Source organism: Drosophila gunungcola, unplaced genomic scaffold (assembly GCF_025200985.1).
Source record: "Drosophila gunungcola strain Sukarami unplaced genomic scaffold, Dgunungcola_SK_2 000064F, whole genome shotgun sequence".
NCBI classification, from domain to species: Eukaryota; Metazoa; Arthropoda; class Insecta; order Diptera; family Drosophilidae; genus Drosophila; species Drosophila gunungcola.
This window is the reverse complement of record NW_026453227.1, coordinates 1,106-22,081: the sequence shown is the minus strand read 5'-3', so window position 1 is coordinate 22,081 and position 20,976 is coordinate 1,106. Positions and strand designations below refer to the sequence as shown.

Sequence of the window (20,976 nt, the reverse complement as noted above, 5' to 3'; positions counted from 1 at the left end):
AATAGGGTGCCAAAAATTTCAACGATTCGGCGGTGTGAATTTTACAAAACACATGTAAATTTATAGGCAAAATATCCACTGCAAATGGTCAAAACAAACTTATATATTATCTAACAAATGTAATTTATAAGTATATACCATGACTAGTCACTTTCAAATATTTATTTTTTGGCTAGATTAAAGCATTGACACTTGTGCTTCCACGAACTCTAGCTTATCTGTTAAGAGCGCAGAAATAAACCCAATATACTAAAATTTATTGATAGTTTGTCACTATGTCTTTGCTTGATACGTTAATTAATATTAGTTAGGCCGCACAACAAAGCCGTCCTGTGTCCCGTGAAATTAAAAATCACTTGAAAACATTTGCTTAAGGTCAATATTTTTCTTCTTTTCTTTATAGAAATAATAAAATGTTACCTTATTTCATGAGCATTTGTATGTATTGTTTCTTTTGTTTATTGTAATAATAAGTAATACTCATTGAAAATCAAAAAATAATATCCTGCATTTATGTATCTTTACAACTAACAAAAAAAAGTTTTATTTCCTTTGAGTCCCTCAGACATCCGAATGCTTTTTAATCCAGTCCCTGAAGTAGTAAACCCTGGCATAGCCATCCGGGTAGGTGGACCCACAGCCGCCCACAACAAATCCGGCCACGCCCACCAGCTGGTTGTTGTAGACAGCCGGGCCACCGGAATCCCCATTGCAGGCGCCATTGTCCACCTTGTGGAGCAGGCACAGTTCGCTCTCGAATCCGAACTCGATCAGCTCATCGCACTTTGCGGTGGAAATCGACGTAAGGGTGTTGTACTGCAGGTAACGTGGCAGATCACCCATATGCTTGATCCTTCCCCAGCCGGAAATTACGACATCCACATCCGCTGGCGTGTCCGCGGTGGGCAGATCGATGGGCTGAATGCTGCTGGACAGGATCAGTGGGGTTTCCAGTCGCAGCAGGGCCACGTCGTTGAGGAAATTGCCATACTCCTCGTGGACAATCACTTCGGCCACCTGGTGCAAAACTCCGCCACTGAACCGATCGTTTGAGCCCGCTCGAATGGTAAAATGCTCCGCGGCAATGGCAATAAGATTGCCACTCTCATCCTCACTGGTCACACAATGGGCGGCGGTCAGGATGTAGGTCCTGGTCAGGATCGAACCGCCACAGCTGTGGGAACCGCCATTCCTCAGGGAAACCTGATGGGGAAACTGCGCCTTGGCCGCGTCCTCGCCGCCCACCACGCGACCGTTCAGCTTACCGGGTGCCGACTGTACGGGCAGCACCAGGAGCAGCAAACAACTGACGACCAGAGTCGCGAAGGCAGTAACTTGAGCGGATTTCATTTTCACAAATGGGCAAGGCCCGACCAGCCGAAGCTCCTTATATAGAGCCGGGGATTAGGGCTCCTGATTTGCAACACACCCTATCTTATCGTATCTTATCATCGACCGACGAGATTTATTATATAGCTGGTGTTCTGTGGTGCGGCCTTTAATCTAATCGAAGCGTGGCGGCGATTGGGAATTTTGTCATTGATAATTGTTTTATGGCTTGTTGGCTAATCTTGATGCCAGTTTGCTTGCTCTTTGGCAGTTTTAAAAACTACTATACCTTGGCAAACACCAACAATCGATTTATTTTTTTTTTTTTTTTTGCGCAGAACTATAGCATTTTGATATAACAGGCAAGAGGGGGAAATTGCAGGTGCGGTTAATAGCCTGCCATTTAATGGATTTCAAAATTTTAGTATCAAATGGGATAATTAGGGGTAACAAAGGGGAAATCGTATAATTCTGAATTTTTAGGTGACTTTTGTTGGAAGTGATTTTATTCAGGAAGTTATTATTTAAATGTAAATATAAACATTGAAAATAATTTAGCAATCTGGTCAAACCATTTAAATATGTATTTTGAATCCCTAGTGCGTTTTTAAACAGAATAGGGATTTAACCCACAAAATCCCATTAAGGAGCTCAATGTAGAGCTGGCACATTATCGATAGTACTTTAACAATAAGCATATCGATAGTTTATATAAATATTTTAAGCCCAACGTTTACTATCGATAAAATTCCTGATCTTTTACAGATGTCTTATGGCGATATCTAATATAAAGCAACATTTGCTAATTAAAACCGATTGATAGACCAATATCGATAGTCAAATATCGATTATTTTCAAATAAGTACACATTGTAAAGTTTAAATCATCAATCAAAGTTTTATTGAACTATCATTTTGTATCATTGCTTTTTGGTTTCATCTCCTTCACAGATCCGAGTTCTTCCTGATCCAATCGTTGTGAAAGTGCACCCTGGCATATCCGTCCGGGAAGCTGGTGCCGCAGGCGGACCACACGAACCCGGCCACGCCCACCACCTGGTTGTTGTAGACGGCCGGACCGCCGGAATCCCCGTTGCAGGCGCCATTGTTCGCCTCGTGGAGCAGGCACAGTTCGCTCTGAATTCCCCAGCCGATCAGCTCGTCGCACCTGTCCAAGGATATCGATTTCAAGGTGTTGTACTGCAGGTAACGCGGCAGATCACCCTGATGCTTGACCCTTCCCCAGCCGGAAATTACGACATCCACATCCGCTGGCGTGTCCGCGGTGGGCAGATCGATGGGCTGAATGCTGCTGGACAGGATCAGTGGGGTTTCCAGTCGCAGCAGGGCCACGTCGTTGAGGAAATTGCCATACTCCTCGTGGACAATCACTTCGGCCACCTGGTGCAATACTCCGCCACTGAACCGATCGTTTGAGCCCGCTCGAATGGTGAAGCGCTCTGCGGCAATGGGAATGTGAGCTCCGCTCGCATCCTGATTTGTCACACAATGGGCGGCGGTTAGGATGTAGTTCCTGGACAAAATTGAGCCGCCACAGCTGTGCGAGCCGCCGTTCCTCAGGGAGATTTGGTGGGGAAACTGCGCCTTGGCCGCGTCCTCGCCGCCGACCACTCGACCGTTCAGCTTACCGGGTGCCGACTGTACGGGCAGCACCAGAAGCAGCAAACAGCTGGCGACCAGAGTCGCGAGGGCAGTAACTTGAGCGGATTTCATTTTTCAAATGGGCAAAGCCCAAGTAGGTGTTCCTTCTTATATTGACTCTGCTACCTCTACTTGATTTATGGCATCGCACTATCCATACTTAACCGCTATGTGAACAAAAGCATTTAAAATGTAGTAGCGGCAATGTTTTATATAATTGTTTCACATATTTAAAATGTTATTTAAGTGTTATTGTTTCTGCGAAATTTGATTACATTTAGAAACACAGAAACATAGTCAATTACATTTTTTTTTGATTTTATTATTCTACAGAAGACTTAAGTAATTTTAACCCCTCTGCTAACTTTACCGTTAAGCCTGTAATATCTTATCGCGCAATGCGATTTATTTTGAGGCCTCATGTATAAACCAATCTTATCGAAGTGGTCAACTATCGGGGAGATTTGGCGATTGCTAGTGGCAGACAAGCAATTTATGGACTAATCTTGATGGGGAATTTCATTCAATAGTTTGACCTTGCCAAATCAATAAAAATGTTGCATACTTTAAGGCAGTGGAATCTTTTTAGTGCAAAAATCTATGTGAGAATCGTAAGCCTCCAGAAGAATTAACATGATTATTTAATGAGAAGCATTGAAAATACTATGGTTTCTAGAACCCCAAACATTAAATTCAAATTCACTTGCTTTCCCTGGTGACCTAAGCTTCAGGCAATGCCGAAAGACTCTGAAGAATTGGCTTGAAAGAGATAGACAGAGAGAGAGAGAGAAAGCGAGATAGAGAAGAACAACAAACACCTGAAAGACAATGGCGAAGGAAGTGGCACAAGAACAATAACGCTAACGGACTGTGAAACGATTCATGATAAATCTATTAGCTCATCCAAAGCTGCATTGTTGGCGTTGCGAAAGAGAGGGGTTGTGGTCGACAGAAAGGGACGGCAACAATTGATGACTGAAGACACAATTAGAGGACGTGGCAGCCACCGGAAGAGCGAGCGAGAGGCAAGGGCAGTGGGAAAGAGAAGGGACGAAAGGAATTCTCCTCACTTATTTGTTTGTTTTCTTGCAATCGTATGCGTGTTTGTTTGTTTGTGTTTGTGGGCGACTGAGACTGTGGTAACTTTTTAATTTAATCAAAACGAAGCGAATGCAAAGAGAGAAGAGACTGCGAAAGGATAAACGCAGACAGACTAAAAGAAAAGGATGAATCGTTAGTGCACAGAAGGAAATATGATATTATTCAGAAAGATTTACTGATATTGAATATCTCGTAAGCCCAAAACGTTATGTGTACTAACGTTCCGCCAATAACATGGCATATATATATATATATATAAATATACAAACCTTTAGTTAACCTTTAAAACATTGTTTTAACTTTTAATTAAAGAAAACAAATAAGCGAACAATTTATAAGTTTTTTAAATACATAAGGGATTTAAAGTGCAAAAAATTTTTAAAATTTCAACCCTTTTTTAAGCTTTTTGAATATTTAATAGTCTTGGTTTTAGGTAAATAACTCAACTTAACCTAGCTTTGCCCACAAAGAATCAGACTCCATTTCAACAGTTTGTTTCCAATTATAGCGAAATTTCTCTTAGTGCAGACTCTGAAAAAAAAAAACAACGGAAGTAGCGCCGGCCGTCAGCGGAGTTGGCGTAAAGTTTATATCAAGGTTCGCACTTAATTATTGACAGTGGCAGGCCGGATGCTTGAGGTATTCTCTCTTATTAAAGAGTATATTCAGATGGTATTTTGATTTTCATCGTCAGTCTTACCTTCGTTTTGCCAATAAAAATGTAAGCAATATTATTTATGATAATAAATCATCAAATATACAATTAGATATGAACACTATGAATTTTATATTGCTTACTAGTTTTATTGCTTTATATCATCATCATTTTTTACAAAAAAAATGTCAACTAGGAAATTAACAGGAAATTTAATGACAAGTTCATCAAGGTATAATATTCCACCTTAACTGTAGACTTGGATATTTTTATTTTTGGTCCAAATTTTGCATTTTTCAGAAGCTGTTACATTAATTTTTTACGGAAATTGACCATAAATAAAATTGCCAATCAATTGCAACTTTTATGACAAGTTCAGCAAGTTCCAACTTTTGAACATTTTTTCCAAATTTTTAATAGAAAACAAAAAACTTTATCCAATAATTAATTTTAAATATTGTAACCTACAAATTTTTAATTTAAAAATGTTAAGGCTATCTCATATTTTGTTTCAAACACCAATAATCGGATAACATTGATATATAACAAAACTGTAAGTGTATTTATACTTTGGTTTTCCAAAAGTATATTTTCCACTTGTTTGAAATTTTTTGCATTTCCTTCTGCCCTTTTCCCGGTTTCCATCTCTTTCCACGACCTGCGGTCAGTGCGGGTCGGAAAAGTGGAACTCAGGGGGGGTAGCGGGATGAGGTCCAGACATTTAAATTATGCACGGCTTTCGTTCGTCCCGTTAGAGAACTTTCAGTTGTTCAATCAACCGATTTTTATTTGCAATTATATTACAAAATCAATGGGGATCACGACAGCGCAACTTTAGCCAAACACTACAAGCCCATAACAATTTAAGACTTTTGTTGATTTCCAACTTTAAGATATAATACTTTATATTTGTAATGTTGCCTTAAGTAACTGGGCAGTCCGCACAAATGAAACCGAATAACCACCCAGAAATATTCCAAAACTTATATAAAATTGTATTCCTCCGTTATTTAGGTTTAGTAAAATTATTATTTATTTGTTTACAAAACTTGATTGCTTAAAACGATTTGGCAGAGGTCCGATTTACACGCTTCATTTAGCCAGGAATTTTCAATAAAGATTTTTTCATTATCGATGCATTATTTTATAAGATTAAAGTCGTACAGTTAAGCTTCTATTTACTGTTCTCAGTTAGAAATGCATTAGATCAAAATGAATGGTAAGCAAATTGTTGTATGGCTTAAATTATAGATGCATTTTATTATTAAAAAAAAACACAGTAATTTATTTTCCCATTTCTTTAAGTGCCATTGCACGTCCTCCAATTTTCTGATTAAATTTTTTAAAGTTATGCAAAAATGAGCGCTGCCGTTTGCGCTGCCATTTGCTTTTTTGGATTTATCTTTCATCTTTGGCAAAGTGTTTCACAACTATTTCACTGTACTTGAGAGTGCATTGCTTGTGGGTGGAAAAGTGGGCGGCGGAGTTCGGGTAAAAATCCTTCGAACAACTTCCCTCACCGTTGGCGCTGTTATCGAATTAAATACATACAGACAAAAGACATGCATACATATACATACATACATATATAGAAGGCAGCGCCACAGGGCGATCAATGTGCAAATTTATGGAGCGAAAGGCGGTACCAAAGGGGGCGGTCCGCAGTGGGGGGATGGGGGGGTGGGCTGCTGGGGGTCTGCTATTGAGGGGTTTGGGCGGTACGGAGGCCAGGCAACAATTTTGGCAGCCGAGCACGTGAATTGAGTCCAAAATTTTGCGCACTTGTGCAATGATAGCGAACCACCGAAAGCCAAAACCAGCAGCATCAATTCTAGGGAACCCCCCTTTTTCGGGACCTTCATCCCAGCCTGTGACTCCAAAAAGCCGAAGCCAGGTAAACCATATACTCCACCAATTGCATGTATGTATGTATGTATGTATGTATGTATGTATGCATGTGTGTGTGTGTGTATGTCTCGGTAGCCGCCTTAAATATGCACATAGACGTGGTCAAAAGGGGGCGTGGTCGGTGGAAACCGACATAGGGGGTTTCCCAGGGGCGGCGAACGTTGGCCATTTGGCGCTGCTGATAGCCAAAAATATTAGTCATTGCCTTTAAGTTCTTTGGCATTTGATTAATGCAGAGGACATTTCTCAGGGTCTTGGCTTAAAATAAAACTTGAATGCCCTTAAAGGGAAGGTATATGTGTGTTTACATTTTACAACATTAAAACAAAAATTTACTTTAAAGAAGGAGGGTTAAATTATATGTAAATCAGGGTATATTTTTACATTTGCAATTGGTAAGTTTGGCAACAAGTTAGTTTTATAATTAGCAACAAGCTCATATTAATTTATTGAAGAAAGAATGAATTCTTATATCAATTAAGGTATTTAAAATATTTACCAATTCAAATTTTAATTTCCTCTTAACAGCATTTAAATCAAAATATAATTAAATTACCAATCACCTGAGCGGATATATCAAAGACACTGCAAGATAAAAAGAAGCCATTGAAAGCCAGCGGAGCAAAAAATAAATCCACTAAAAAGATATTAAAAAAAAACCCCCATAAACTTGAACTATTTTTATCGTCTGTCCCCAACACAGAAGTCGCTATCGAATCAATTCCCGTAATATCCGAACATGACAACTCATTAGATCCATAATAGATAATTGAGGCATCATCATCGGCGTGGTGGCCATCATCTTCAGCCTTCAATGGAATCCCATGGAGAATGGCCAAAAAGTTATTGAACTGTTGCCATTACGCTTCAATTGATTGTGGAGTGCCATGGGCGGGGTGACGCGGGGTGACTGACTGGCCAATTATGCCCCCGAAAAAGGGGGATTGGAGATGGGGATGCTGGCCATGTCCGTTGCGAGAGCTCCTCCTTATCGCCATTGCACATTGCTCATGTCCATGTCCACGTTAGCGACGCCTCGCGACTCGCGACATTTGCCAAAAAAGGAGGCGTAAGCCCACCCCCCCTCAGCGTCCTTCAAGCCCAGCAGCTTTTCCTGCTTTTCCGACACTGCAAAAAAAGGAAGCTTCTTAAATGTACTTTAACACAACCCAATAAATAAACTGTACAAGGAAAACTAAATGTAATTTTAGGTATGAAGTATACAGCAATAATCATTAAGTAATTTGATTAGCCTTTTATTACTTAGGTATCTTTGATTTTCAACGCTATACAGAACAATCCAAAAAACGTTGACATTGTATTTGAAAATTGGGAATGTACTCAGTTCAGCTTGTGAAATAAATATGCAAGCATATTAGTTTTATTGTTGTATTAACTCCTCCAACAAGGAAACAGTCTTTATTTGTAAACATTTTAAACATCATATATTCTTTTAATTGCCACAAGCAAAAAATTCCAATGCAATGTGACCAGTTCTGCATATTTTTCATTTCAGTGTGCCCAAACAACGATAACAGAGCATCAACCTCGCTCGAGACAGAGAGCAAAGAAAGAGGATGAGGCTTAAGGGGTAAGAGGTGGTTGAAGGGCGGAAAAGAAAGAAGAAATGGAGAAAAAGGAAGGAGAAGGGGAGAGAAGAAGAGAAGAGTAGTGGCCCAGTGCATCTGCCACGTGCAGCACTTGATTTAGTTGCGGCAAGGAGTCAACGACATGCGACCAAGGACCATGCTCCAGGCAATTGAAATTAACATTGGCCTGGCCAGGGGTCACCCGTTGCCCCCCTAGGTCCTTCTCCTCCTCATCCTCATCCTGCTGGAGGAGCCTCGCACCACGCCACTTACCCAGCGACCATCACAACCCCTTCCCCTTACCTTGCGATGACAGCTCATTTCACTTTCTCACTACTTGCGATGGATTCCCCTTTGGAGATTCGACTTCGTAATGAAAACATAAAAATCCTCCCCATATGTGTGTTTTTGTGTGCAAACGAAATTAATTTCCATTTCGTACATTTAATGGAATTTACTTGTTGTTGGGTGTCAGGCCAAAAGGATTGGCCGGGGGGTATACCCTGTTACCGATCCTGTCCAGTCCAGCCGTTCGATTATCCCTCGAAGGCCTGCAATCCACTGCATCTGGTTATTTCGGTTTCGGGCTGTTTGTATGATGACTGTCTATCAGATGTGGCCCAATTTGCAAGTGGCAATAGAGTGTGGACAAATCTGTGGCCAGGTGTTATTTTGGGAAGCTACAGAAGACCCACTTTGTTCAACTTTGTTGTCATAGATCTAAAAATATAATACAATATTACATAAATAATTTCTTTACAATCTGTTATTTGAAATACCTATAATCATATTTCATTATTGTGTGTTACCAACATCAAATTCAAATTCAAAACAAATCGATATTAGCATTTAAAAACATTTTTCTGGCCTTCCCTTTATTTCACAATTTTATTTGTGAAATTAATTAATTCAATAAAAGGGAAATATGCAATTTATGGTGGCCATAAATTTTCACATACACACCGAGCGGGTGGCGAAAATGGGATGAAAAGCGGGAAAACTCGAACTCGGGCAGGATTCGAGCCTTGTCTTGCACTTGGCCAATATGTCTGTGCATAATTTATGCGCCATCTTTTAAATATGTTTGAAATTTTCCCAACATTCAATGCGAAGTTTTGTGCACTCAAAGGAGGGGATATTCATGCATACACACATATATAATACATAGATATATTTATTTTCATAGGCGTGTGCATATGGAAACCATTAGATTCCGCAGAGAAAGCAATTTTATGTAGTTTACTTATTTATTTTATTGGAATGTCAATTGAAAGCTTGCTATTTCAAAGGAAGCATGGCAAACATTTTTTTTTTTGGGATAATCTGCTTTTGAAATTCTGTTTATTTATTTTGTTAATAATATTGTATTTTGCAAATCACAATATCAGGTGTCGTTCAATGTGACATTTTCTCTTTATTTGCAAAAGATTTTCAATGCAGTCAGCAATGTATTATATAAAAGAAAAATAACTATTGGCTTATCGTTTGAGTCAGTTTTAAACGTTATGACCTGGTTTTTTGACTAGGTATTTTCGGTGATATTTGTTGTCGTAAGCACTGGATTTCCTCCCTAAGAGTTACCTCCTTTTGGGATTATCAAACCTTACCACCCACTGGCTTCTGGTCGAGATGGGACTGGTAAACTGGGACTTAGACAACCTTCCCTGATGCGTGCCAGGCAGAAAACCAAATGACTGATGGCTGGTTAATTGTCTGGCCATGGCTTTTGTTCTTTCTTCCCCCTCTGAGCCTTTTCTTTTTTTTTTGTTTTATTTTGTTCGTGTGTGTGTGTGTGTGTGTGTTGTTTTTTGTACAGCACTCCTGCTGCTGACGCTTGAAACATTAGACTTAGACGTGGCACAGATATAGTACGACTGCCACTGCGACTGCGAGTGCGAATGGGGAGCTGTAACTGCAGCTGAAGATGAAGCCGAACTTACAACAACAACATCAAAGACAATGCACACATGCAGGATGCCACATGAAGGAAGGGGGTCAGCTCGATGGCAGGCCCAACCAGCAGCACCAGACTTTGGTAACTGCGTTTGGCTCAAGCAAAGAAAGAAGATGGTCCCGGCCGGAAGAGAGCCCAATTCCAGGCCACCCATGACTGGGAATTTCAGAGCTTAAATTTCAGTTTCCCTAATTCCGAGTGTTGTATCAAATGTGGATAATCTATAAGCGGTATTTGACCCTTAACCATCAGAATTTCTTTGTCTCTGTCAGTCAGTATACTGGATGTTTTTGCCAATCTTAATGGACACAGTTTTCATTAAGCATTAATTGAACGTTAACTAAGTGATTTATTTTTATACTTCCATCAAAAGATTGTTAATATAAGCAAAGTTTTACGTTAAGGTAGGCAGAAGATCTTTCTTTATCAGTGGCCCCACGTTGGGCGCCAATAACATTATTTGTAGTATTATTTTTCTGCTTGTGTTAGAAAAGTGACTGATTTTTAATCATAAACTTTTTTTTTTTTAATTTTTAAGTACATGTTTCTTGATTTGCTTTGATTAGTGTGTTTTTTAAGGATACTCCCGAGGTCTTCCTAAGCCCTAGACTCTGGAGTCTGGAAAATCGCCTCCACAGTGGGTTATTTGTACTTTTTGTTGGCCACGTTTCACTCGGATGTACTATCTGTTGTTGTTGTTGTGGCGCTTCCATTTTGTTGGATCTAAACGTGCTGAAGCGAGAAGGGTAACGTTGAGGAAGAGAGATAGCCAGAGGAGTGAGCGAAAGAGTTTCGGGAAACAAATGGCAAGAAAACACCGCATGGCGATGATTGTGATGACGACGATGTTTTCATTGTTTTGTTACGCTCGCTTTTCATACAAAACTAGCCCCAGTCCTCAGCGTTTTTCCTCTTTTGGAGTCTTCGCGCAGCTGCCAGCTACAATATTTTACTGACTGTTTGCTGGCTTTTCTTTGCAATTTTGATGCTATTGCTGAACACAAAAGAGAGAAAACAAAAAGAAAGCGAACGACTTAAAAGTAAACGAAGTTTCTAACACTCTCAACTCTGTTGATAAACTCAAACATTATATTCTTCATTGTGTTCAATTTAGATTTTGAAATACAACCACTTGTGCTTTTAAACTGGTTTAAGAAGGACACCAAACACCTAAAACATAATATTAAGTACTATGTAATAATATCTTATTTTAGCTTCTGAATAATGATTTCAAAGAAATTTCTGTACGTTTTACAATTTATAAACGAATTGATAAGCAGCTCAAGTATTGTGAATTACTCACATCGAATAATTTAATCGTGTTGTTTTATCAATTTTTAATTGAATTTTCTTTCTTTTGTGATTTAAATTTTAAACAACTTTTGAAACTATAATTTCTAAATGATTTCATGGTTTGGTTTTATATTTTTTTTAAAGGATCTTCCGAATATAAAGGACCCTCATTCAAGGCATTCAAAACAACCGAATGAAGCGAGGAAGAAGGGACTTAGAGAATAGAAGGAGGCGGTGGGCAAATGGTGGGGCGTGGGTGGGGGGCTTTGCGAGGCTTTTTAAACAGAAGCAGGAACAGCAGGAAGCTATGGAGTGGGGGTAGGGGGTTGGGGGGTATATATATGGACCAGGAGGTATACGATGGAAGATGGAGCTGGCAATAACGATGACTGGGAACGATGCAGCGGCAACAGTGGCAACAACAATTTTTCAAGCACTTCCGAATGTTGCAATAGAAATCTGCATTTTTAATTTGTAAGTGTGAGTGTGTGTGTGTGACAGCACATGTTTGTGTGTGTGGGTTTTTTTGTGGTGAGTATGTGTTACTGTTGATTTCTTCTCATTCTTCGTTTTGTTGTTGTTTGTTTGCTGTTGTTGTGTTTTCTTAGGCTTTGCTTTCCAAGCCACGACTTTAGGAGTGCAGTGAAAACAATAAAGATTTAAAAATAATAATAATATTAAAAGAAAATGAAACATATATTGAAAGTCACAAATTTGAAAGTTTAAATTTAATTTAAATTCAACCAGCAGCAAACTCTGCTAATAACAACACCAAATTAAATGTAAATTAGGTTTTTATGTTATCATTTAATTTTCATAACTCATTTAGTGTTCAAAATATTATTATTATTATTGCCGATAACATTAAACTAAATTGAATTAAAATATACAAAATTGTTGTTACAGATAAAAAGAATGAAATAAAAGGTTTAAAGTTATTATTCTAAAATAAAAAGTGCCATACTCTTTCATTTGCGAAGGAATATATTTTGGCCACTTTAAAACTGGTGGATTTTTGCACCTATTTTTTTCAGTGTATTTACTGCCTGGTCCAGCGCCACCTAGCGTCCATGTGTATGGGTCCAGCACTTGCACTTGTGTGTGTGTGTGATTGGGAGTGTGTGTGTGTGAGCGTCCCAGTTCTTCTAGCGTTTGATGTGCCTGCTGTTGTTGTAACTTTTGTTGCTGGTATGCTGCGCCATGTTGTTTGTAACTTCCTCGGCACATGACCCCCTGCCCCCTGAACCCTTTCCCCCACCCCCACCATGCCACGCCCCCCGCCTTGAGTCCATTTTGGGTAAAATTGTTGGTGAAATATGGCTGAGAGTTGCAATTCTGGTTAATGATATACGAAGCACTTTGGGAGGGTGGATATGAAAGTATTAACTATAACATTTAAAGATCTCCTTCGTTTGCAGTGCAAACAACATAAGATAACACAAACTACCATATCTTATACAATTTTTTTTCGAAAAATCAATGGACTCCGTATAAGCAGTTAAAATTGATCGTATAAAATTAAAATTTTAATCTTTAGAAATTTACAATTTTCGAGGACCCGTTTTAAACATCTTTATATTCTCCTGATTATTTAATAACTTGAAAACTTTGGCTAATTGTTCGCGTACATTTTTTCGTTGCTAATTGGAATCAAAGAGTAATTTTTCCCCATAGGCTTAATTTTCTACCTAGATATCTTTCCCTAAAAAGTTTTAGGTCTGGGCTTTCCGAAATCCATCATGAAACCCCAACGGAATTGCCTTAATTCCGAGTAGCCAAGACTACGGGTAGTTAATGACCTTATCAGGTATTTTTCCTTTTATTTGGGAAACAGAACTCCGAGTCCTTTGAGTGCCAGCCCAGGAATATCATCCTTACTGTTGGCGATAAGCCGTTTTTTTTTTTTTACTTTGTATTTTGTATTACTTTTTCAAGGGGGCGGATAGTCGGCTGCATTTGGTGGTTTACATTTGATTGTGATATGCACACAAAAGCGGATTATTCTTGACTCTTTAGCAGCATCATTTATGACATGCAACAATAACAGTGGGAAAAGCAGACCAGGGAAATGGGTGGAAAGCGGTTGTGGAGTGCAGCAAATGCAATTTCGGTTAGTGGCCACAATTTTGTTTAGAATTTTTGGTCGCAAAATTTTGTATTGTCTCGCATTCTGTTCCACGCTCCCGTGCATTGTAGTTACATTATACTTACATATCTGTGCGATTCCCCCCACAACACAAAAAAAAAACATTAAAAAAATGGAATTATGAAATTGCAACCGCAAAAGCAGCTTAAGTTATTAGTTATTGTTATCAATAATATATACAACTAACTAACCATCGATATAGCCAGCTTGTGTGCGCACGCTTTCATTACTGCACATTTGTGTTGAATAAATTGAATTGTTTTTCCATCATACAATATCGAGCCGCGTATTTCCGTTGATAAAAATGATATTGCATTTTAATTGCGAAACGAAATCAAATTTCGTACCATAATAAATTGGCAAATGTGCGTAAATTGTTTAGGTGTTTAGGGATTTCTTGCCATTGATCGTAAGGCTTAAATTATTTTGTTATAAAGTGCATAAAAAACAAATATTTTTTTTCTTCCGATACAACTTACCAATACTTTTTATTTTAATTCTCTTAACCGACTGCAGCTACAAACTTTTACAGTTAAACACCTAATTAAACATTAGTGCATTTAAAGTAAGAAATACAAATCATTTTTATTAAATGCTTTAAAAACTTTATTTTCCTGCCAATACAGTTTACCAACACTAATTGCTAAAGAATACATTTTGTTTGATGTCGTTTGATGTGTTACAATCAGCTTAAATTGCTTGATATTATATAAGAAGTAGGTAGAGCTTCAACCTCAGCTTCTTAGCTGGCTTAAGACAAGCCAGCCAAAACTTAATACCTAATTAAAGTATAGTTGTGGTCCCTATAAATCCTTGGGAGTTTAAGTGGCTGTCGCAAATCTTCAGCTCAGGTGTGAACGAGGCGGATAAGGTGACTGGATATATAAAGTGGGAAGTAGGAGCAAAATGGGTCCGAGTCGGAGGGGAAATGGTAAATGGGAGACTGAAAGTAGACATAGATCCAACAGGCGACGTCGGCACTTTTGGTCCACTTGCCCGGCAATTGGACCATTTCGTTGGCCGCTTCACAGCGCTCAAATTGCCTTGGGCATGGGTTTGGGTTTGGGTTTGGACATGGGCTTGGGATTCAGATTGGGATTGGTGCTCCGAGGGGGCCAAAGGAGGTAGAGATGGTAGAGATCCCAGCTGTGCTGCCAGTCGACTGCCAACGACATTTAGCCCACTTTTTACGCAGCAGCGGGCACCCCAGGAATCAGAGAACGGGATTGCCACCACATCCTACGTCCCCCTCTTGTGACCCCTGCTTTATGTACCCCTTTTCATGCACTCACCAAATTTTTTGGTTACAACATCAATTTAAACTTAAAAACTCAAAGTGTCTTGTGTATTATTAAACGTATGACTCAGTCGACTCTCAAAAATAAATAGGAAATGTTAAAAGTTTGTTTTACCAAGGCCAAAAATAGACGCTCAGCCAAAAAACATAGAATCTAACAATACCTTTTATTCACCGATAAAAATTGTTGTTGACCAATTCTCGCAGTTTTTATTTTTTTTACCTTTTTTCTATAAACGGTTCGTAAACAAAAAAGTCCAGATTTGAATGCCAATTGATTCGGAATTTCAGTACGAGCTCAGCGAGTTATGACATTCCACTATTTCCATTGTTAAGGGCACTTTAGTGATATTTTTGGGCGATAAATTGGGATACATTTTCCAAGAAAATTAGATTAACAAAATTTGGCCAAATACAAAAGCATATGTAAACAAGAAAGGAAGCAAACTTCGGCAAGCCAAAGTTCATATACCCTTGCAGCTATTGCAAAAATTAAATATTCTTGAAGACATTAAAATTATGATTTACTTGCGTGTATGTTTAAAAGCATTGAAGCTATGATGATTTGCAGCTCAATTATTTGAGTTCCTATGCCAGCTATATGATGCCGTTTTCCGATTTTAATAAAATTTAAAGCGTAACTGAACTGTAAAATAATTAAATAATCAAAAAGAATTTATAAAAAAAATACAAAATAAAGAAGTAACACTTAAAAAATTTTTTTTTTAATATTTTTATTGTTTTTTTTGGGAGCTATATTATATAGTCGTCCGATTTTGTTGAAATTTAAACCATTACTATATGTCGAAGAACTAAAAAAATTAAAAAAACAGCAAAGTTATAATTTTTTTTAAATTTATTTTTTCGATTGTTCCTATGGGAGCTTTATGATATAGTCGTTTGATTTTGATGAAATTTAAATCGTAATTCTGAAATATTAAACTTTTACTATATGTCGAAGAACTAAAAAAAAAATTAAAAAACAGCAAAGTTTTAATTTTTTTTCATTTATTTTTCCGATTGTTCCTATGGGAGCTATATGCTACAGTCGTCCGATCCGGCTCGTTCCGACTTATATACTACCTGCAATAGACCGACAACTTTTGGGAAAGTTTCATGCACATAGCTTTAAAACTGAGAGATTAGTTTGCGTAGAAACGGACGGACAGACCGACATGGCTAGATCGACTCTCCTAGTGATGCTGATCAAGAATATATTTACTTTATAGGGTCGGAGAAGTCTACTTCACTGCGTTGCAAACTTCTGACTTAAAATTTAATACCCTCTGCAAGGGTATAAAAATCGGTTCTTGCATCAAAACAAATTGTATTTATCTAAACCGAATGTGGATGAGTAGTATCGGTCGCCAGCTTTACAAAACAGTCACTCTTATGGCTTTACGTCTAATTTTGGCCAAGTTACAACAAAAGCACTCTTTAGGATTTTGTTTTTTTGACAAGTCTCCAAAAACCCAAAAAAAAAACTTTAAAAATCAGTTTTTCTATCAAAACGCTGAGAAGTTATGGCCAAAAGATGGAATGTCATACCTCGGTGAATTCGTCATTTAATTCCCAATCAAATGGCGTTCCCAGTTAAAATTTGTTTCATATCTTCAAATTTTCGAAAAAATTGATGACCCCCACCCTTATTAAAAATGCAAAAATTGGTCAAAATATTAATTTTTTCAAAAAATTTATTTTTAAAAATCGGTTTTTGCTGCAAAACTAAATTTATTTATCTAAACCGAATGTGGATGGGTAGTATAGGTCGCCAGCTTTACAAAACAGTCACAAAAGGACTCTTTAGGATTTTGTTTTTTTTGACAAGTCTCCAAAGACCCAAAAAAAAAATTTTAAAAATCAGTTTTTCTATCAAAACGCTGAGAAGTAATGGCCAAAAGATGGAATGTCATACCTCGGTGAATTCGTCATTAAATTCCCAATCAAATGGCGTTCCCAGTTAAAATTTTTTTCATATTTTCAAATTTTCGAAAAAATTGATGACCCCCACCCTTGTCAAAAATGCAAAAATTGGTCAAAATATTAATTTTTTTAACAAAATTGATTTTTAAAAATCGGTTTTTGCATCAAAACTAAATTTATTTATCTAAACCGAATGTGGATGGGTAGTATAGGTCGCCAGCTTTACAAAACAGTCACAAAAGGACTCTTTAGGATTTTGTTTTTTTGACAAGTCTCCAAAGACCCAAAAAAAAATTTTAAAAATCAGTTTTTCTATCAAAACGCTGAGAAGTAATGGCCAAAAGATGGAATGTCATACCTCGGTGAATTCGTCATTAAATTCCCAATCAAATGGCGTTCCCAGTTAAAATTTTTTTCATATTTTCAAATTTGGTCAAAATAATAATTTTTTAAAAAAATTGATTTTTATACCCTTGCAGAGGGTATTATAATTTCAGTCAGAAGTTTGCAACGCAGTGAAGGAGACGTTTCCGACCCTATAAAGTATATATATTCTTGATCAGCATCACTAGTAGAGTCGATCTAGCCATGTCCGTCTGTCCGTCCGTCTGTCCGTCCGTTTATATGCAAACTAGTCTCTCAGTTTTAAAGCTATCTGCATGAAACTTTCCCAAAAGTTGTCTTTCTATTGCAGGTAGTATATAAGTCGGAACGAGCCGGATCGGACGACTATAGCATATAGCTCCCATAGGAACAATCGGAAAAATAAATGAAAAAAAATTATAACTTTGCTGTTTTTTAATTTTTTGTTTAGTTCTTCGACATATAGTAATGGTAAAATATTTCCGATTTACGGTTTAAATTTCATCAAAATCGGACGACTATAGCATATAGCTCCCAAAGGAACAATCGGAAAAATAAATGAAAAAAAATTATAACTTTGCTGTTTTTAAATTTTTTGTTTAGTTCTTCGAGATATAGTAATGGTTTAATATTTCAGAATTATGGTTTTAATTTCATCAAAATCGGACGACTATAGCATATAGCTCCCATAGGAACAATCGGAAAAATAAATGAAAAAAAATTATAACTTTTCTGTTTTTTAATTTTTTGTTTAGTTCTTCGACATATAGCAATGTGGATGGGTAGTATAGGTCGCCAGCTTTACAAAACAGTCACTCTTATGGCTGTACGTCTAATTTTGGCCAAGTTACAACAAAAGGACTCTTTAGGATTTTTTTTTTGACAAGTCTCCAAATCCCCCAAAAAAAAATTTTAAAAATTAGTTTTTCTATCAAAACGCTGAGAAGTAATGGCCAAAATATGGAATGTCATACCTCTGTGAATTCGTCTTTAAATTCCCAATCAAATGGCGTTTCCAGTTAAAATTTTTTTTAAAATTTCAAATTTCGAAAAAATTGATGACCCCCACCCTTATCAAAAATGCAAAAATTGGCCAAAATATTAATTTTTTAAAAAAATTGATTTTTAAAAATCGGTTTTTGCATCAAAACAAAATTTATTTATCTAAACCGATTGTGGATGGGTAGTATAAGTCGCCAGCTTTACAAAACAGCCACTCTTATGGCTTTACGTCTAATTTTGGCCAAGTTACAACAAAAGGACTCTTTAGGATTTTGGTTCTTTGACAAGTCTCCAAAACCCCTAAAAAAACTTTTAAAATCAGTTTTTCTATCAAAACGCTGAGAAGTTATGGCCAAAATATGGAATGTCATACCTCTGTGAATTCGTCATTAAATTCCCAATAAAATGGCGTTTCCAGTTAAAATTTTTTTTAAAATTTCAAATTTCGAAAAAATTGATGACCCCCACCCTTATCAAAAATGCAAAAATTGGTCAAAATACTAATTTTTTCAAAAAATTTATTTTTAAAAATCTGTTTTTGCATCAAAACAAAATTTATTTATCCAAACCGAATGTTGATGGGTAGTATAGGTCGCCAGCTTTACAAAACAGTCACTCTTATGGCTTTACGTCTAATTTTGGCCAAGTTACAACAAAAGGACTCTTTAGGATTTTGGTTCTTTGACAAGTCTCCAAAACCCCCAAAAAAAACTTTAAAAATCAGTTTTTCTATCAAAACGCAGAAGGGTAATGGCCAAAAGATGGAATGTCATACCTGAATGAATTCGTCATTAAATTCCCAAACAAATGGCGTTTCCAGTTAAAATTTTTTTTAAAATTTCAAATTTCGAAAAAATTGATGACCCCCACCCTTATCAAAAATGCAAAAATTGGTCAAAATATAAATTTTTTCAAAAAATTAATTTTTAAAAATCGGTTTTTGCATCAAAACTAAATTTATTTATCTAAATCAAATGTGGATGGGTAGTATAGGTCGCCAGCTTTACAAAACAGTCACTCTTATGGCGTTACGTCTAATTTTGGCCAAGTTACAACAAAAGGACTCTTTAGGATTTTTTTTTTTTGACAAGTCTCCAAATCCCCCAAAAAAAAATTTTAAAAATTAGTTTTTCTATCAAAACGCTGAGAAGTAATGGCCAAAATATGGAATGTCATACCTCTGTGAATTCGTCTTTAAATTCCCAATCAAATGGCGTTTCCAGTTAAAATTTTTTTTAAAATTTCAAATTTCGAAAAAATTGATGACCCCCACCCTTATCAAAAATGCAAAAATTGGTCAAAATATAAATTTTTTCAAAAAATTGATTTTTAAAAATCGGTTTTTGCATCAAAACAAAATTTATTTATCTAAACCGAATGTGGATGGGTAGTATAGGTCGCCAGCTTTACAAAACAGTCACTCTTATGGCTGTACGTCTAATTTTGGCCAAGTTACAACAAAAGGACTCTTTAGGATTTTTTTTTTTTGACAAGTCTCCAAATCCCCCAAAAAAAAATTTTAAAAATTAGTTTTTCTATCAAAACGCTGAGAAGTAATGGCCAAAATATGGAATGTCATACCTCTGTGAATTCGTCTTTAAATTCCCAATCAAATGGCGTTTCCAGTTAAAATTTTTTTAAAATTTCAAATTTCGAAAAAATTGATGACCCCCACCCTTATCAAAAATGCAAAAATTGGCCAAAATATTAATTTTTTCAAAAAATTGATTTTTAAAAATCGGTTTTTGCATCAAAACAAAATTTATTTATCTAAACCGAATGTGGATGGGTAGTATAGGTCGCCAGCTTTACAAAACAGTCACTCTTATGGCTTTACGTCTAATTTTGGCCAAGTTACAACAAAAGGACTCTTTAGGATTTTTTTTTTTTTTACAAGTCTCCAAAACCCCCAAAAAAAACTTTTAAAATCAGTTTTTCTATCAAAACGCTGAGAAGTTATGGCCAAAATATGGAATGTCATACCTCTGTGAATTCGTCATTAAATTCCCAATAAAATGGCGTTTCCAGTTAAAATTTTTTTTAAAATTTCAAATTTCGAAAAATTGATGACCCCCACCCTTATCAAAAATGCAAAAATTGGTCAAAATACTAATTTTTTCAAAAAATTATTTTTAAAAATCTGTTTTTGCATCAAAACAAAATTTATTTATCCAAACCGAATGTGATGGGTAGTATAGGTCGCCAGCTTTACAAACAGTCACTCTTATGGCGTTACGTCTAATTTTGGCCAAGTTACAACAAAAGGACTTTTTAGGATTTTGGTTCTTTGACAAGTCTCCAAAACCCCCAAAAAAAACTTTAAAAATCAGTTTTTCTATCAAAACGCAGAGAAGTAATGGCCAAAAGATGGAATGTCATACCTGAATGAATTCGTCATTAAATTCCCAAACAAATGGCGTTTCCAGTTAAAATTTTTTTTAAAATTCAAATTTCGAAAAAATTGATGACCCCCACCCTTATCAAAAATGCAAAAATTGGTCAAATATAAATTTTTTCAAAAAATTGATTTTTAAAAATCGGTTTTTTGCATCAAAACTAAATTTATTTATCTAAATCAAATGTGGATGGGTAGTATAGGTCGCCAGCTTTACAAAACAGTCACTCTTATGGCGTTACGTCTAATTTTGGCCAAGTTACAACAAAAGGACTCTTTAGGATTTTTTTTTTTTGACAAGTCTCCAAATCCCCCAAAAAAAATTTTAAAAATTAGTTTTTCTATCAAAACGCTGAGAAG

General features: G+C 36.7%; 2 protein-coding genes across 2 annotated transcripts; both read right to left on the bottom strand.

The window, feature by feature from the left end:
• Nucleotides 1-443: 443 nt before the first annotated feature.
• Nucleotides 444-1,382, bottom strand: LOC128264286 (serine protease SP24D-like). The gene has a single exon (XM_052999690.1). The coding sequence runs from the start codon at nt 1,348-1,350 to the stop codon at nt 562-564; it is 789 nt and encodes a 262-aa protein (XP_052855650.1). The 5' UTR covers nt 1,351-1,382; the 3' UTR covers nt 444-561.
• Nucleotides 1,383-2,206: 824 nt separating this feature from the next.
• LOC128264287 (serine protease SP24D-like) lies at nt 2,207-3,087 on the bottom strand. Its single transcript, XM_052999691.1, has one exon. The coding sequence runs from the start codon at nt 3,060-3,062 to the stop codon at nt 2,274-2,276; it is 789 nt and encodes a 262-aa protein (XP_052855651.1). The 5' UTR covers nt 3,063-3,087; the 3' UTR covers nt 2,207-2,273.
• Between the last annotated feature and the right edge of the window lie 17,889 nt (nt 3,088-20,976).